Source organism: Typopeltis vanoorti, chromosome 7 (assembly GCF_054136105.1).
Source record: "Typopeltis vanoorti isolate ZY-2024b chromosome 7, IOZ_Tvanoo_1.0, whole genome shotgun sequence".
Classification (NCBI taxonomy): domain Eukaryota; kingdom Metazoa; phylum Arthropoda; class Arachnida; order Uropygi; family Thelyphonidae; genus Typopeltis; species Typopeltis vanoorti.
In genome coordinates this window covers 110,635,654-110,655,703 of record NC_143555.1, presented here as the reverse complement: position 1 = coordinate 110,655,703, position 20,050 = coordinate 110,635,654, and the positions used below count along the sequence as shown (strand labels likewise).

The 20,050-nt window shown below is 37.2% G+C and overlaps 1 protein-coding gene across 6 annotated transcripts in view; it reads left to right on the top strand.

Moving 5' to 3' along the window:
- Nucleotides 1-20,050, top strand: part of LOC150104962 (putative cytochrome P450 12a5, mitochondrial) — a 211,492-nt gene that overhangs the window by 59,291 nt on the left and 132,151 nt on the right. For all 6 annotated transcript variants that reach the window (XM_090396073.1, XM_090396072.1, XM_090396071.1 and 3 more), the window contains one exon: nt 4,116-4,312. In XM_090396073.1, coding sequence (XP_090252199.1) covers nt 4,123-4,312 — 190 coding nt within the window. In that variant the 5' untranslated portion in view covers nt 4,116-4,122. The remainder of the gene's footprint in view (nt 1-4,115; nt 4,313-20,050) is intronic.

Genomic DNA, 20,050 nt, shown 5'->3' with positions numbered 1-20,050 from the left:
TTCCACCTTTCTCAAAATTTCTTCAGTGGTTGTATACTTTGAATCCCCTTTTGCACTCACTCACTATGCTCTTAGGCAATACATTCCACTCCTTGCTTACCAAATTTCAAAACCTTACACTTTGTAACATCGAACTGGTTGCACCACTCAAGCAGACTATTCAAAGTCCTCCTGTAAGATCATAATATCCACCTGACTCCTAATTGTTCTCCCCAACTTTGCATAAGCTGCAGACAGCTGCACTTCTCCAGTTCCCAACCAATGTTCAGATAATTTGGATAATTATTTCCTTATTAAATATATATATATATATATATAATACATATTTGTTGATAAGAAGAATATAAGTTCAATATGAACAGAATACAAGTTAAATAATAATGATCCCAAAATATGCCACTGCAACACCTACTAGATACTATACTTTCCTCTTTCACTTTACTGCTCTTCGACATACAAATGCTGACACCTATCTGACAGCCAATCTGAATTCTAAATCCTGTGTCTAACTCCATCCATTTTAATTTAGTTTTATCAACTCATTATATGTCAATCTATCAAAGGCCTTTCTTAAATCTAAGTATACTACCATATATACATCTCATACATCCAGTGCATTCATTCGTCAATTTGTTATAGTACATAAGTAAATTGGTAAAACATGACCTTACTTTAACAACCACATGCTGACCATCACAGAGAAAACTGCTATCATCAACCCAGTTGTGTACTGTAGCTCCCACCAATCCTTTCAGCACCACAACCATAACTCCAGACACACACATTGGTGTATAGTTTTGTAGCGTCAGTCTTATCACCACTGTTGAGATATGACAATTTCACCCAATTTCCGCTTCTTTAGGACTTGCTCTTTTGCACAAACATTAATAAACAGGTATGCTAAGACTGCTGTGAATTTCCTGGAAAATTTCTTAATATACATAGTGATATGTCCTGAACTCTACTGTCTTACTAACATCAAGTTTACTTAATTCTTGTGTGCTTCTTGCTCACTCACCATCAGTCAATAATTTCTCCCATTCTCTCTCTCTCTCTCTGCACTCAAGACTTTCTTGATGTTGTAATTATGAGAATGAAATACTCTGATGAACTGTTCACTAAATACCTTGACTATATCTTCTGAAGTAGCTTCCAGTCTACCATTTCCATCCATTAACATCTTCTTACCACAATTTTGCCTATGTAAGATATATGTGGCCTCATTGGCTAAATTCTGCTTGTATTGAACTTATACTCTTCTTATCAACAAATATGTATTGTATATTATTTTTAATAAGGAGATAATTATCCAAATTATCTGAACATTGATTGGATAATTTGTGAAATCTCATGAGATGAATGAAACAGAATTTATTGAGCTGTTGTGAAACAACTTCCTCAAGCAGCATGCGATAGAAGGAATTCAAGGTCAAAGAGTTAGATCTGATTAATAGTGTCAGAAGGGAGGTTTCAGTTAAAGACATAACTATTTTGCCTCTGGTTGGTAACACTGATCATGGTACTGACTTGAGAAGCGGCTAAGTTTATGAATGGTCCATTCAGAAAAGGCTACATGCTGAACTACAAAGCAGGAAATTATCACCAACTGAGGAATATGCTGGATTCTGCACCATGGTATTGGTTGTTGGATGCAAAGGTTATTGACAGCACATGGAAAGTGTTGGAAAAAAAGTACATAAATGATGCAATATTGGAATGTGTCTCTAGAATTCAATATTATTATTATTATTATCCAGGCCTCCATGTAGTCAAAAGACTCATCGTGGGAGGTCATTTTTAGGAAACACAAAGTTTATCATACCACTCCTTATTCTTATTGATTCATATGAAAGAGATTCATATGAAAAAGATGTAGAAGGAATACCATTTGCATAAGAATGATGTTAATTATGAAAATTATAAGGAGTAGGCCAGAGAGTTACAACTATTGCATGGAAAGTAAAGTCTGAGTAGTATGAAAAGAAACTGACTCTGAAAGCTAAAGACAATCCACAGAATTCTATTGTTATGTTGCAAGTAAAAGAACAAATGATTATTAAAGAATATCTCTATTGTATGCAGATAGTATGGGGGAAGTGATAGAAGCAGAAGAGATTGTTCAACTAATGAGTGCCAATTTTGCTTAAAGCTATCAACTTGGTATATGCAAGACTGAGCTCAGTGCTATCTCATTTCTGGATGAAGAAATTCAGATGTATGAGGAGATATTAGAGCTGTTGCAAAAACTATAAAAATTTGGCAATAGGGACCAATGGGATACCAGCATGGATGCTTAAAGAATGTTCAACTGAGCTGGGTTCCTTTCATTAGGCTATATAATCTGAGCCTCAGAACAGGGAAGATTCCACAGGAGTGGAAAGAATGCATGGTAATCCCATTGCACAAAAGTAGTGCAAAGACAGATAGATCATGATGTATCTAACTATTGACCTATCAGTAGCTCTCAGTGAGTGGTGAAGAATTTGGAAAAGATGGTCAGGGCTCACATACAGAAATGGGTTGACAAAGAATCTATACTTTGCAATGAGCAGAATGAGTTTACTAAGGGAAGGTCATGTTTTAGCAACTTTCATATTCTGTAATAAAGTTACCATTAAGTTAGATAAGGGGAATGGATACACCATGACGTTTTTGGACTTTGTTAAGGCTTTTGACAGAATATAGCATGGAAGACTGTTGCATAAATTGGAGAATATGGGATTGGATTATAAAATATGGGCATGAATAAGAAGATGGCTAATCACTTTTTGATAACTGAGGCTCAGATATCAAAAAGTGATATATAGGGAATGTGTCAGATAATCTAACCAGTGATGTACCACAAGGATTAGTCCTTGGTCCATTGTTATTCAATCTATACATTAATGACATTGGGAAGGCTTTGACGGGAGGCATAGAGCTTTTTGCTGATGATGCAAAGATAGGCAGGATAATCAGGAATGCAGCTGATATGCAGTACTTGCAGAATGATTTGAATAGGCTAGAATTGTGGGCACATGAAAATGGCTATCAGTTCAATGTTAGTAAATGTCAAGTTATGCACTTTGATGATATGGGATATCCAGTGTCATATTATATTATTGGGTTTATTATGCTAGAATAAACTGATCAGATTAGGGATCTTGGAGTTTTAGTAGTTTGGTAGTTGAAGTTCAAGGACCTCTGTAGCAAAGATTGCAACTGCAACTCAGAGGATAATTACAATGTTGAAATGAACCTTGACATGTAAAGATAAGGAAGTCATTTTGCCTCTTTACAAGGCCTTGATAAGACCTCACTTGGAGTATTGTGTGCGGGTCTGGTCTCCTGGTTTCCATGGTGATTCTGATACAGCGGAGAGAGTGCAAAGGATAGTGTTAAAAATGGTGTCAGGATTGTGGAATATTGATTATGAAAAGGACTTAGCTAGAAGAGATGCTTAATGATGCAGATTGGCTGCTTACTAATTGTCCAAAGTTAGGGATGAAATATCTCCCCTTACTTACTACCCTTTGGGAAATAAAAAAGCTTTAGACAACTGTGACAAAATTTCTTTAAATTTTGTTCAGTTTTTTTCATTAATTCTCATAGAAACTAGTCATTCTGGCATATGTTTAGAGAATAATAGGTTCATCTAGTTGCTGTAATATCATTTTCCTTTTTTATATGTAGTACTTATGATTTTGTATTGCCATTGTGGTTATGACTGCTAACTAACCATACTACATTTTTGTTAATAAATGACTTTTAAAATTTTAATTTTAAAAGATGTAACTTGTGAGTGAATATGGAAATACGCCACACTCACGAATTTTTGTTTTCCATGGGGAGAGTAAAGTTAATAGCATTTAATTGTTCACTAGTTTTTACAGAGGGACATGTGGAAGTCGTGAATTCGTAAAAAAAAATTGCACTTTTTCATGCTTTCATCTTAGTTCTTTATTTATTTGTATTTATATGTTTATTTTATTTGATATGGACTGGGTAAATTTGTTGAAAATTCTCAAAATGTGTATTCTGAAGTTACTAAACAATTTGCCAGAATAATGAAATTTCTTATCAAATTCCTTTTAAGGCAGTTCTTATTCCATAACTGATTTAAAGTATTTTATTAGGTTAAACATGTATTCTCTGAAGAATTCTCTTCTACATTCTGATTTAAAAGTGTTCCAGTCATGTGTCCGTTCCATTTTGCAAGCAAGTTCTCCTGTGTGTTTGAAAACCTCACAAAATGCATTGCCCTTTGAAGAGATTCCAGGACCACCTGAAATTCCTATATTAGGTGGATTTCATCATTACTTTCCTATTATCGGTAAGTTTATGGATTTAAAACAAGGTGTGCTTGCATAGTGTAAATGATCTTCAAGCTGACTAAGTTAATAAAGTTACAATAATTATACCTTTTCATTATTATTATTATTATTAAACAAGACCTCATGGAGTCAAAGACTCATCTAGGAGGTCCTTTTATCTCACACACATCTCATCATACCGGGTCTTAAACACATTCAAACTCCTTGCAGACACCACACTCTCAGCAAGGCATTCCAATCATTCACAACTCTGCACGAAAAAAACCTGCCTCTCACTCCCCTACTCACACCCTCTTTATACAGTTTCCAGGGATGACCTCTGGTTCTCCCCTGATCTCCCACTATTCTCTGTAGAACTTCTCCACCATTGATCCTATAACAACCCCTTACCAACTTGTAGGTCTCTATCATATCTCCCCTCTTCCTTCTCTCCACTAGACTCTGCAAATTACATCTTTTCAATCTTTCCTCATACTCGACATTCCAGAGGTCAGAAACTACCTTAGTCAGTCGCCTTTGGACCCTTTCCAACATCTCTTCATCCTTCTGAAAACCAGGTGACCAAATCTGGGCACAATAGTCCATGTGTGGCCTAATCAAAGCCTTATACAATGGAACAAGAATCTCCCTACTTCTACACGTCAGTGTCTTCCTCATCATTCCCAGAAGTCTTTGTGTTGTCTTCACAATTTTGGCAATGTTTCCCCTAAATTTTAGATCCTTATCCACTATCACTCCCAGATCTCTTATTTCCTCTACTTCCAACAATATATTCTCACCAAGCATAAATTCTGCATCCCATCTTTGTTTTCCAAATTTTAAAACCTTACATTTTGCAACATTGAACTCACATCCCCATTTGCTTGCCCAATCACTCAATTTATTCAAGTCTTCTTGCAAGGCCACAACATCTTCACTACTCTTTATGGTTCGTCCCAACTTTGCATCATCTGCAAACAACTGAATATCTCCATCCAAATCTTTGCCAATATCATTAATATACAAGTTAAATAGTAATGGCCCTAAAACAGATCCCTGAGGCACTCCACTAGTGACTTTCCTTTTCCTGGATATTGCACCCCCATACACAACTTGTTGATACCTATCAGATAGCCAGTTCCAATCCAATGCACTAATCTAATATCCAACCCCATCTGCTCTAGTTTGACTGTCAACTTATCATAAGGTACTCTATCAAAAGCTTTTGCAAAATCCAAGTATATTACTGTGTATCCTTCTCCTCTGTCCAAGGAAGCAGTCACTTTATTGTAATAAGTAAGTAGATTACTAAAACACGACCTCCCTTTAGCAAATCCATGCTGTCCATCAAAGATTATACCATTGTTGTCAACCCAACTCTGGATCCTAGTTCTCACAAGCTTCTCCAACAACTTAACCACAACACCTGACACACAGATAGGCCTATAGTTTGATGCTTGAGTTCGATCACCTGCTTTATGAAGTGGCACAATCTTGCCCTCCTTCCACTCTTTAGGGACTTGACCAAGTGCAAGACTCATATTAAAAAAATATGTCAAGACAGGTGTCAACTCTCTGGCACATTCCTTCAGAATACGCGGTGATATATTATCAAGTCCCACAGCCTTATTTACATCTAGTTTACTCAACTCCCCAAACACCTCTTGCTCACTTACAGTCAGTCTCTCCTCCCCATCATCAACTGCTCTTAATCTCTCCATGAAGTCACATTCACAAGATTGAAAGATCTTTATGAACTGCTCATTAAGTATCTCCACCACACATTCTGCAACAGCTGTCTTTATACCATTTCCTCCAATCAATGTCATCCTTCCATAATCATTCTTTATTTTGCTGGCTACATATCTAAAGAACTCCCTAGGATTCTTTTTAGCTTCATTAGCTAACTGCTGTTCATACCTCTCTTTAGCTACTCTCACCAACCAAGTCACTCTCCTTGCCTGGTCTTTGTAGACCTCATGAAATTGGTTACTTCCACTTCTCTTATGCTGCCTCCACAACGCCCTTTTTCTCTGTATTGCATGCTTAATCTCTTTATTCATCCATCTCACACCTACCTTATTTAACCTTCTCACCCGTGGTATACATTTAGACATTGCATCCACTAAATATTTTTGAAAATCCGCCAAGCTGCATTGATCTCTTTTCCAACTAACTCCTCATTCCATGCTACACCTGCAAGCTGTCTCCTGAGCTCTTCATAATCACCCCCCTTGTAGTTCCACATATACCCTTTTTTCACAGGGGTCCTTGCACTGCTGGCAACCACCCAAGTAATCACCTCATGGTCACTTTCACCAATTGGTGGATGATTTGATACCTCATTGATAATTACATCCTCCGATGAGATGACCAAATCCAAGACCCTTAATCCTCTTGTGCCCTCTGTTACATACTGTCTGAGATAGTTATCCCTCAAAAACTCAAGAAACTCATTTTCTTTACTTCCAGTTGCTATCTCTTCATTCCAGTCTATATTGCCATAATTAAAATCACCCATAATGATCACCCTTTTCTTATTTGCTTGGCTTATTTGACTATACCTTTCACTATCACCACCATCCACATTACCAGGTCTATAACAACATCCCACCAAGTATTTGATTCTATTCACCTCTATCTCACACTATACTGCCTCAAAACCACTGGCCCCATTTCCCTCTTGCATCTCTACCTTGTATGGACATAACTCTTTATCATCAATAGCACTCCCCCTCCCTTTTTACCCCTTCTATCCTCACGAAACACATCATACCTTTCCATCTCTATTCCTGTCAGGATGTCGTCCTCATCTAACCATGTCTCACTTATTCCGACAATCTCTGGGTGCACAGACGCAATTAGTGCAACCATTTCATCCGCCTTGTTTCTTATACTTCTAGCATTGGTATACAAACACAACTCATTTCTGGATCTACAGCTAGTTCCACTGATACCACTCACTCGATGTGATCTCTCCATGCTGGATTGGGGCCATTTCCCTTTCTGCTTCTTCATTTTAGAACCCTTTGCAATTCCATCTGTTTCCTTTTGATCCCTGATCATCCCATTACTTTCCTGCCTACACATGCTCTCACCTCCTCTTGGAGCATCCACCTTTCTCACGGTGTGTATCCCTGTCCACCCTGAGCCTCCCCGTTTCCCTGCTCCTCTTGCACACCCATTCTCTCATTTTCTATACTCATACCACTCACTTCCCCATTCATTTCCACTCCTTCAATCTCTCCTGTCTTACTCTCCTGCTCTTCCACATCACTCCCCTTCTCGATCTGATTCATTCTCTCTATTCACTTCTCCACTTTCCAGCAGCAGTCTCTCCAAGCGACTCACACCATAACCACTCAAATGCAGTCCATCGCTCCCATACAGCTCACTTCGTCCCTGAAACTCATTCCACACATTAACAAACTGTACTCCCATCTCCTCACACATTTCAGCCAGAATATCATTCATAATCCTTGCTCTCCGCCTCATTTCACCACAATCATACCTAGGCAACACACTGACCACCCTTCCTGTCACACTATTCTCCTTTATCTTTCCAAGCAGTCTCCTGACATTCATTTTGACATGCTCTTTGTTCTCTCTCAAATCATTTGTACCAATTAATACAATTAACTCTTTTGCTCATTCCCACCTCATATTCAATGCCTCAATCACTCTACTCATTTTACCGCCTGGAAAACATACCTTGTGCATTTTATCCTCTAGCACACCTTTAATAATGGAGTCGCCATACAACGCCACTCGCTCATCTTTTGTTAACTCTTTCATGCCATCATGATTTATTTTAATAGTTTTGACCTGAATTCTCTTAATTTCATTCCGCATCCATTTCATTTCTTGCTTCATCCAATCCAATTCACCTTCCGAACCTCGCGACACATTCACTCTATCATTAAATCTTTCAAACTTTCTAACTCTCGACCCCCTCTTCTCACTTTCCCTCTCATTCATCCTTCTTTGTTTCCGTACTTTCGGTCCAACATACGTCCAACTTTCACTATCATTCTTCTCACTTTCACTCTCACATATCTTTCTTTATTTCCGTACTTTCGGACTAACATGCGTCCAACTTTCGCTATCATTCTTCTCACTTTTACTGTCATTCATCTTTCTTTGGTTCAGTACTTTCGTTCCAACATGCGTCCAACTTTCGCCATCAGTCATTCTTTTTTCGCTATCATTCATTCTTTCGATTTTTTTTACTTGCGATTTCTGCATCGTGCCATTTCTACTTTCATTCGTTCTCTCAATTTCGTTTCTTTCCGCCTCACTTTTGTCCCTTTTAACATCCGTTACAGTTGTCAAATCGCTCTTTTTCTTTTTTCCTGATTTTTTAACATTTTTCGCCTGTCTTTCCCACCATCCTTCTCTTTCAAACGTGCACTCGCGACACAATCGGTACTAGCACTTTCTGTCATCAACTTCATATTCGCATTCATCAATTCCTCGTTCAGGTCACACTTCGCACACACCCTTCTTCCATCTGCACTAAACATCCACAAATCATTTATGTAATCGAAGGAATACATATAACAGACCTCACACTTAACGAACCGACTGAAATCCAAATTAAAATCATGGAATGACAATGCCGCCGCCATTTTTTTTTTTTTTTTTTTTTCATGTAAAGAACAACTTTCATTATGAAATCTTGCAGGCTACTACATTTTTATTTTAACCATTAAGTGATTACATTAGCACATTATGCACATCAATGCAATTGCTATCTTGGTGTGCTTTGATATATGCTAACAGTTGCAAGAAATTGTTTATACCAAAAGACTTTCTGTTCACTTCCATTTTCCTTCCATGCCAATCTCAAAAATGTTACACAGTGAAGGACTGGATCCTGTTATAGGTTTGATAAGAGCTCATGTTTACATTAATCTTTTGTTCATTGATAAGTCACAGTTTTACTCACTATGGAGTCAACAATACCAAACAGCCTGTTTTTCTAGAGAAAAATCCCAAGTTTCTAGGAGGAAAAACCCTGCCATCTCTATGAGGCCAGCTAACTCACCTTCAGTAGAAAAGTTCTGATAAAAGTTCTTCATGTCCTAGATGAGAGGGCATAACTAAAGGGCATCCTATACAGACTGAACTACTTAAGGATTTTTTTTTTCTATTTTTATTCATTTTTATGCTTTAATTTATTTTTTGCATAGTTTAAAAACCCTGCTCTAGAGATCACACATGGAACTTTTTCAAGCCACTTCAGGCTTCTCAAAAAAATGGGGTATGATCTCACATTGAGCAATGAAGTTCATCTCCCACCTAAAGACAATCGAATGCTCATACACATGGTAGGATTTGAACTCGTAGCCTGTTGGTTGGAGAGTTAATACACTATCCACTCAGCCAATCAGGCCAGCTAAGAAGAAGAAGAAGCATTAATAAATGTCTCCGAAGTTGAAGTCGCCTATAATAATTACTTGACTTGCATTCATTGTAGTAATCTGCTCATGCATGTACATCATCCCTGGCACCCCCTGGCCTACAGCAGCAACCAACTTTATATTTTGTCCTATGCTTTAATCTCACACCAGATTGACTCAAAAGAACTTCCATCTGCCTGACTGACTCCTAATCTTCTTGACTGCAATTCATCTGCTATCATCAGCAGTACCTCCCCCTCCCCCTGTTCTGTCTACTCTATCCTACCTGAAAACACTAAATCCATCACATTCTATCCCTGTAACTGCATCATCTGCTATTAGCCAAGTCTCACTAATGCCTGTAACTTTTGGTAAGGTTGCACTAAGCAATACCAGAAACTCTTCCCTCTTGTTTCTGATGCTTCTAGCATTGGTATATAGAAACTGTAGCATCCCCTTAGGCTCCCCAACTACATTCTGAATTAACTGATTTATTTATATTTTGAACTGACTACTCATGCAGTACAATTTCCTTCATCTAGCATCTAGCACATTCTAATAATATTTGAACACCACTGAAGACCAATATATTACTGGGTATATAAATAACATTTAATTCAAATACTCTTCTGACAGATAGATATCCTTGCCTTCTCTTTTTATTTCTCAAGTAAGGTTCATTTTTTGTCAATTATTTATGTGCTAGAGGAAGTGTAGTATGTTTTGATGTTCAGATATATCCAAATTTAAAAAACATCAACTTATCTAAGGGGATGCTACAGTTTCTATATACTGATGCTAGAAGCATTAGGAACAAGATGGAAGAGTTTTTGGCATTGCTTAGTGCAACCGTACCAATAATTATAGGTATTAGTAGACTTGGCTAACAGCAGATGACATAGTTACAGGGATAGAATGTGATGGATTTAGTATTTTCAGGTAGGATAGAATAGACAGAATGGGGATGGGGGTACTGCTGATGATAGCAGATGAATTACAGCCAAGAAGATTAGGAGTTAGTCAGGCAGAGGGAAGTTCTTTTGAGTCAATCTGGTGTGAGATCAAAGCAAATAGGACAAAATATAAAGTTGGTTGCTGCTGTAGGCCAGGGATGATGTAGAAGACATGCATGAGCAGATAGTACAATGAATGCAAGTCAAGTAATTATTAAAGGAGACTTCAACTTCGGAGACATAGATTGGAAGGAGGAAAGATCTCATGGTAGGAAGGAAATTCTCTCAGTAAGTGTATACACTTACTGAGAGATAATTATTTGAAGTAGAATGTGACAGAGGCGATGGGGTATGAGAGAGAGTGTTGGACCTTGTTATAGGGGTCAGAAGACCCATCCATAACTATCGCTGCTACATTAACTCCAATTGAGGAAAGTGATCATATGGGAGGTAGCATAACATGGGGAAATTCTAGTTAAGAAGGGGTATATATATATATATATATGTGGAACTACAAGGCAAGTAATTATGATACACTTAGGATGCAGCTTGAAGCAGTACTGTGGCATAAAGTTCTGCAAGGAAAGGATGTTCACAGTGCAGGGATTAGTCAAGGGATATCTGGAGAAAACATGATCAAGCTGTATATCCAAGGTCAAGAGGATAAATCAGGTAGAAGTTAGATGGATGAGTAGTATCATTAAGCATGAGTTGCAAAAAATGTCATGGAGGATATATAAAGGGAAAAGACAACCAGCTAATGCATGAACAGTACAAGAATCAGGCAAGACAGGTGACTAGCATGATAAGGAAGGCAAAATCAGATTATGAGAAGAAATTAGATGAAGAGACAAAAGGAAATCCCAAAGAGCTTTTTTCATTATGTAGCAAGCAGGAGAAAGGATAACTTTAATTTATTTCGTATCCAAACACAAGTGGTACAACATGATTTACAACAAATTAGAATACATTACAATGAGATCAGCTTAGATTTGGTAGGTGAATTATACAGGGAATAATAATTAAATATGAAAAAAAGGAAACTATACATAACTTATATACAATGAATATGGTCAGATGTTCCTCCAGTATCTTGCACAATCGACTGCTCTTTCTGTGCAGGATATAAGGTTCTCTTTTGTGCAAGGTGATGGAAGAAAGGGACAAGAAAGAAGGTGTTCCATGGACTGGGTTGTCCCACACTCACAGTTGTCTGGCCCAGTGAGGTATATACAATGAAGCGTCTTGTCGTTCAAAGTCTGTTGAGGCTATTCCAAGTATTCCAGTCCAAGTGGGCACCACGTAGAAGATGTTCGGCTGTTGGAATACCAGTATTATTTTTAGGATATAGTGCAAGCCATTGTTGAGTTCTTGTCTCTGGGAGGTTTTTAGGTGGTTCAACAGTTACAAGGAAGCTATGTCGGGATCTTAGTCTTTGGGGCACTGCGGTCTGGCCGAATAGTGGGTGGCGTTAACTTTAATGAATGCAGATTGGTAGTAATTAGGTAACAGAGGCAGATGAAATTGTTGAGCTATTAAGTGACCAATTTTGCAAAGATATATCATATAAGTGAAGATATCGTTCTGGCAAGGTGATGTAGACTGATGTGAGAACAGAAGCTGATGAATTAGAGGTACGTGGGATATTGCAGAATCTGAATATAAATACAGCTGTGGGATTAGATGGGATATCAGCTCACATTTTAAGAGAATGTGCAGGGGAACTGGCAATGCCTTTGACCAGGCTGTTTAATTTAAGTCTTAGCTCTGGCAAAGTCCCAAGAGAGTGGAAGGACAAAGTCTGTAGTAGCAAATTATAGACCAATTAGTATTTCAGGAGTGGTGGTAAAAAGTACTGGAAAAATTGGTCAAAAAGAGAATTCGGGAATGGGTGGATAAGAATATAATACTCTATGAGGGGCAGCATGGCTTTATGAAGAGGAAGTCATTCCTTAGTAATCTATTAACTTTTATAATAGGTGACAGTTGAATAAAGGGAATGGCCACACAATGACACTGCTGGATTTTGCAAAGGTATTTGATGGGATACCACAATGTACTCTATTACACAAACTGCAACAAATGGGGATGGATATGAAACTGGTGATATGGACAAAAAGGGTGGCTCATGGGCAGATACCAAAAAGTAGTATATGGAGGAGCAGAATCCAGGATAAGGTAGATGACTAGTAGTGTGCTACAGGGCTTAGACCACTGCTATTTAATTGGTACATAAATGATATAGGAAATAATTTGAAGGGAGATATTCAATTGTTTGCTAATGATGAAAAGTTGAGTAATAGTTAATGAAGGTGTAGAGAGCTTGCAGGATGATTTGAACAGACTAACAATATGGATAAAACATAATGGATATCAATTTAATGTAGAAAAGTGTAAAGTTATGCATTTTCCACATTAAATACTGCACTCCACACTGTACTCCAGGAAATTGAAGCTAGGGATTTGGGGCTGGTAGCAGATAGAGAGTTGAAGTTTAGAGGGCACATTGCTAAATAGCCAGGGTAGCTCACAGGATTACTTTATTGAAGAACAACTAACAATCAGAGGATAAGGGAGTTATCATTCCTCTTTATAAAGCCTTGATATGTTCATATCTGGATTACTGTGCTCAGGTCTGGTCACCTGGATTTTTTTTTGTGGATTAGGAAGTGGTGGAGAGGATCCAGAGGCAAGTGACAAAGATGGTAATATATCTGTGGAATGATCCCTATGAGGATTTGTGGATTGCAAATGTTGGTTGATAGGCAAAAAAATGGGGTTTATTATAGAAACATTTAAGTTATTTAAAGGATTTTATAAGATTGATATAGGGAAAATGTTTCAACACTTGGCTAGAAGGAGCAGAACAAGAGTTCATTTCTGGAAGTTATGTAAGAGTGTGGTTACCCAGGGCATGAGGACTAGATTTTTCGCTTGGAGAGTGATGAATGAACAGAATGGTTTGCCAGAGTCGGTTTTAAATGTTTGTCTGTTGATGGTTTCAAGGAGGGGTACAATAGATAGTGTTGATAGTTTGGGTCTCCCATGATGAGTCTTAGGACTTTGTGGAGGTGCCTGTGCAATAATAATAATAATAATTAGAACCTAAATTAGAATTGTAAACATTAAACAGAATCCTTTTGAAAGTGACTACAATATCAGAGTGACTAACTGACTTCTCCAAAATCCAACCATTAGACTCCCTTACATCAGTCTCACATTACCCACTCTTATGGATTAATATTGTTAAGAGTGGAAAAAGATTCAGAAGTTTGAAATAACAAAAAATTACTGATGCTTTTTTTGTTCCACACAGGGAGTAGACAGAATCTCTCTTAACTTTAACTAACCTTTTGGGAACAAGTTGGCAGTCAGTCTCCACTTTTAGTCCTCACTGATAGCTGAATTCAGCGCTATTGACAATTTGTATGACATTGAGATGAGAGTACAGCAAACAAGTGCCTTCTCATAACCCTAAATCCTAACATTTATACTGTTGTCAAAAATAGTGTGAGTTCTACAGGTGATATTTTTGAACAGGAAGTCTTAAAATACATGTATTCAAACTAATAATAATAATAATAATAAAGTTGCATCATTAATAAGGTTCCACAAATCAAAACATCCCAAATTTACCCCCCACACACACACACACAGCAGGTTTGGGTATGGAAGTAGAAAGACTCATTCTGGAATTCATGAAGATTATGAAAATTCCAATGAATTAAAACATTAGTCTATTGTCCCATATGTCAGCCAATTTGTTAGTCAATTCTTGGCATAGGAAGTAGGTTTTTCTCCTCTTGGAAACTCGGGTTTTAATCCTTCTGCTCAAATAATCAACTATACCACTTGTTTCAGGTATAATCTCATGGTCCTAGGATTTAGGACCACAAGATGGCAGCACTTGTCTGTCACAGTCCTTCTTCTCTTTCAGGAGAGAGGTTGTCTGTTACAATCTCTCACCTGAAACTCGTGGTTTATTAATAGTCTTATTTTCAGCTGTCTGTGATGAAAGGTGGAGACCAGCTGTCCCCTACCCACCTTCAAAAAGTTTGAAGCTAAAGAAGCTTTCCTACTCACTTTGGGAATAAAAGGTATTCAAGAATAGAGGATGTGACAGTCTCTTGACAAGTAACATCTTCCATTTATATTCAAAGACAAGCATTAGCAAAGGTTCCTTGCAATTTTTTTTTTAACATTCAATAGCAACCTGAATGGTACAAGTCCAGAAGAAAATCTTAGTATGGGAGGACTTTAGCAGGGTTTATTGTTTTTTGTTTTTTTTTATACTAGAGGTCAGGCTAAGTAAAAGATCAATTAACAGCATAGATTCAATTTACCTTTGTGGAATGCAAGAGCATGTAGCTTATCTTCATATACACATGTATTTTTCTGATGATGACCTCAATACAGAGGTCAAAACATCAAGTGTTATTTTATTAATAATAAGTAAAATAATCATTTCAACATGTGTGTTTTGTGTCCCTAAATTCATAAATATGAATATGATCTCCCTAAGTAAAAGAGAACACTGTTAAAAACAAAGCTATGTTAGTGTTAACTCATCAGTAAAATTAGGTTTAAAATGTATATAAAATATCTTATTTAATGAATAGGATATTAGTGCTCAGTTTAAAATAGGACTGCTTGAAACTTGGCATCATTAAAAAATATATGTTCCAATTATCCTTATGATAATTTGATATAAAATCAAATCCTGACAAGAGATGACAGGGAGATGACAAGGGAGATAAGAGATCTGGGGGTGATGATTGATAGAAAACAGAAATTCAGGGAGCATATTACCAAGGTGGTGAGGGTAACTCAGAGGATTGCTGCAATACTGAGAAGGACACTGACCTGCAGAGATAAAAGAGTTATCATTCCATTGTATAAGACCCTGATCAGACCACACTTAGACTATTGTTCTCAGATTTGGTCCCCAGAGAAGGGGATAAATTGATTGTAGAAAGGGTACAGAGGCAGATAATAAAGATGGTTTCAGGACTGTACAATATGAGTTATGAGGATCAAGTGAGGGAATGTGGACTGCAGAGTTTGGTGGATAGAAGAAGGAGAGGTGATATGATCGAGACTTTTAAACTGTTGAGAGGCAGTTACAGGGTAGACATTGGAGAGTTCTTTCACTTGGTGGAACGGCGAGAAGGAGCGATGACAAGGGGCCATCCCTGAAAGCTATGAAAGGAAGCTGTGCACTAGAGGGTGAGGAGTGGTTTCTTTGCGTGGATGGTGGTTGAACCTTGGAATGCATTGCCTGATAGAGTGGTTGGAGCGGGAACGGTCAGTGGGTTCAAGGAGTGGTATGATAAACTTTGTGTTTCCTAAAAATGACCTCCCATGATGAGTCTTTTGACTCCATGGAGGCTTGGATAATAATAATAATAATAATAATAATAATAAATTATAGGTTTTGAATAATAGAAGCCATAGACATGAAGTGTAGTGAGGTATTTAAAACAATTTAATAGATAAACTTATCAAACCAATAATAAACCTACACAGGAGAGGTTTCAAGACTTGTAACACAAAATGTCATGTGTGTGTGTGTGTGTGGGCAAGTAATTAGAGAAAAAGGAGAAATCTTTAATGCATTTCTTGAAGAGCCAGAGGGCTTGTATTCATTGGGGAAAACAATATGAGAGAGACTGTTCCAAAGAACAGAAGCAGATGGAATGAAGGAATAATAATAAGAAGAACATAAGAAGTTGTTTGATAAGTTTGGAGCTGAACTGTATATAGCTGTTGACTAGTGGCTACTTGTGTTTGTACATGATTAGAGAAAATCAGAGGTTATGTTGGTGAACAATTTGGTGCAGCAGCACTCATGGAAATACCTATAAATAAGACGTAATGCAAAAATAGTGCATCCGTGAGAAAGTGACTTGTAGTCAGTGAGAGAGAGAGAGAGAGAGAGAGGTGGTAGTCCAGAAGAGTTTTAGGTGCACCATCCCTAATGAACAGTATTCTAAGGTTAGATGGATTTAGGATTCAGGCAGTATTAGTAGTTGTACAATAGAGAAGTAACATTTAGAATATAAAAGAAATGTGTTTTGGAGGCTGAAGAGGCTATGGATGAGAGATATGTTTGCACCAGGATAGGAATGAAATTCAATCCAAAAAGAGAAAAACTGATCTTGGTTGGCTTGGAATATTATCAAAAGTGAGAGCAAGTGAAGTCAGAACTTTCTTCTAAAAAATAAGAGAAGTTGAATTTGATAGCATTGAAATTCACTAGATTATTATCATCATTCCTCTTGAGAATGGTGAAGAGTCAATGTGTATGACATTGTTTTAACTGCAGCACACCATTATTTTTTATGCTCTTTCATAGCAGTGACACTGGACAATTGCAGAGTTGGGGGATGCAGCAGAAGTGAAAGGGAGTACTCAGACTCTGATTCATTTATCCATGCAAGGTGATATACTTAGATCCCCTCCATGCACAACTTGGCAGAGTAAGTACTCACAGAATTATTTGTCAGCAGGTCAGGAAGCCTCATGACATGTCACTGTTTTTTTTATAGAATCACACATGTACTACTATGAAAAATTGATTTATTATTCAGATATTTCTTCTTACATATCATAAGACATCATCATCAGTGTGGACAGTGAACAACAATAAGGAATTTAAATTATTATTATTATTATTATTATTATTATTATTATTATTATTATTATTATTTATATGAGCACTCCATGGAGTCAAAAGACTCATTGCAGGAGACCTACTCTATCCATTAATATAGTAAATATTATATATCTCCTTAAACCTATTCACTGTTGGGGCACTCACAGCCACCTCTGGTAATCCATTCCACTCATTTACCACTCTTCAAGTAAAAAACCTGATCCTCACACCCTTACTAATTGCACTCTTAGACAACTTCCAAGTGTAACCCCTTGTTTTAACCCCTACTCTGCATGTATTGAAAAATTTCTTCTGTGTCAATCATATAGAATCCTCTAGTAATGTTTAAGTTTCTATCTTGTTCTTCTATCTTATCCCCTCTCCTTTGCCTGTCAGCTAAACTCTGCACCCAGCACACCCTCAGTCTATCCTAATAAGGAACATTCAATAGATCTGTCACAGCTTGGTCACTCATCTCTGAATCTGCTCCACCACCTCCTGATCCCCAAGAAACATATCTTAACAATGCAATAGTCAATATATGACCAAATCATAGCCTTATAAAGAGAGATAATGACTTCCCTATCTTTACTTGTCAATATGTTCTTCAGCATCCACGTAATCCTCTGAGCTATTTTGCCAACTCTTGCAATATGTCCTCTGAATTTCAAATCTCAATTAACCATCATCCACAGATCCCTAGCCTCATCAATTTCCTGTCCTATAAACTAGTACCATCAATATGATATGAAATGTGTAATCTTTTCATCCTGAAGTGCATTATCTTACATTTTACAACATTGAATTGACAATCATTGTCCTTTGCCCACACTTCCAATTTATTTAAATCATCTTGTAAGATATCTACATAATGGCTGGTCTGGCTGGCCAAGTGGTTAGCTTTATCAGCTCTCAGCCAAAAAGCTGTGGGTTTAGATGTTTGTCTGTGAAAACACTAGTGGTGGTGGTCGGCAGTAGATGGCATCGGTGTAGATGATGAAGGTAGTTGCGGTTGATGGATTGATGGAGACAGAGAGTTGTAGAGTAGGTGCCCTTCCTCGATGAGTCTTTGGACTCCTTTGAGCTGTTATATAATAATAATAATAATATAATAATCCATAATCTTTATCAACTATTGCCCTCCCTAGTTTTGCATCATCGGCAAACAACTGAATATCCCCCTTCAAATCTTCTGCTATATCTTTAATGTATAAATTGAAGAGTAGTGGTCCTAATACAGAGCACTGGGCACTCCTCTAGTCACCCACATTCATCTTGATTCCACTCCGCTATTCATGCCACCAGCTTCATATCCATTCCCATTTGCTCCAACTTATGAAATAGCTTTCCATGTGGTATTCTGTCAGATGTCTTTGCAAAGTCCAGCAGTATCATGGTGTAGCCATTTTCTTTATCCAATTCTGCTGTCACCTTATTATCAAATGTGAATAAATTACTGAGGCAGGACCTACCTTTTACAAAGCCATGCTATCTCCTATAGAGTATCATATTTCTATCCACCCATTCATAAAAGAAAACAAATAAAAGAAACAGTAGAGTGTATGTGCTACATTAGAATCCCTATATATATATAGAGTCACATGTACATTGGTTACAAACTGTTGGGATGAGAAAAAGTTAAATTGGATAATTTTAAGTTAAAAAAACCTTGAGAATACATTTAATATGGTTAAGGATGATAAATCTTGAAGGAAACATTGATTCAGCCAGAGAGGGAAGTGGTGAAGTTGTCTGTAAGGATAGAAAAATCAGAACTTCATGTGGATTTAGGAAGTTAAAGAGGCAGTGTAAGAAAAGAAGAAAGCATATCGAAAGTTATTGGAAAGTAAGTTAGCTTGTGCTCTTAGAGAAAACATAGAAAAATTTAGGAAAGTGAAGCACTGTGTAAAACTAGCTAAAGAAAACTCATGGGAAGATTTTGATAAGAACATAGAAAATAAATATCAGGAAGGTGGCAAAATATTATGGAGACTATTTAAAAAAGCTTAAAAATGAGGAAAAATACTGTAAAAGGAATCAGGGATGATAATGGTGACATGAAAACTGAAGGTAAAGATATTGTAGGTGTCTGGAATAATTACTTTGAAAGACTGCTAAACGACACAAAGCAGTGTCAGCATGATGGTAAAATCTTCCAACAGGAAAGCAGTCAGGAATACATATCTATACATGAAGCAGAAAAGTCATCAAAACCTGAAATGTGGAAAGGCAGCTGGAGTAGATGAAATTCGGCCATAAATGCTAAAATATGCAGGTATAAAAGTTTCACAGTGGCTGTTTTGCCTAATTCAGAAGGCCTTGTCAGAGGATCGAATTCGAGAAGATTGAAGTAGAGCAATCATAGTACCCATCTATAAAAAGAGAAATAAAACTGAATGAGAATTACAGAGGTATTTCCCCTATTGAGTGTTCCTGGTAAGATTGATGTAAGTATACTGGAAAACAAGCTGGATTCAGGACAAACAGAGGTTGTCAGGATCAGATTTTCACTTTAAGAGAAATAGTTTAGAAATGTTGGGAATATTACAAGGATCTGTATTTAAGTTTTGTTGATCTGGAAAAGGCATATGAAAAGGTGCCCAAGAGGAGAGCTTTTCAAAATGCTACAGTTATATGGTGAAAATGGTACATTATATCAAGCAATACATAGGCTATATTTAAGCCAAGTCAGAAGTTATACTTGAAGGAGGTACAGGAAGATTGTTTCAAGTTAAATCAGGTGTGCAA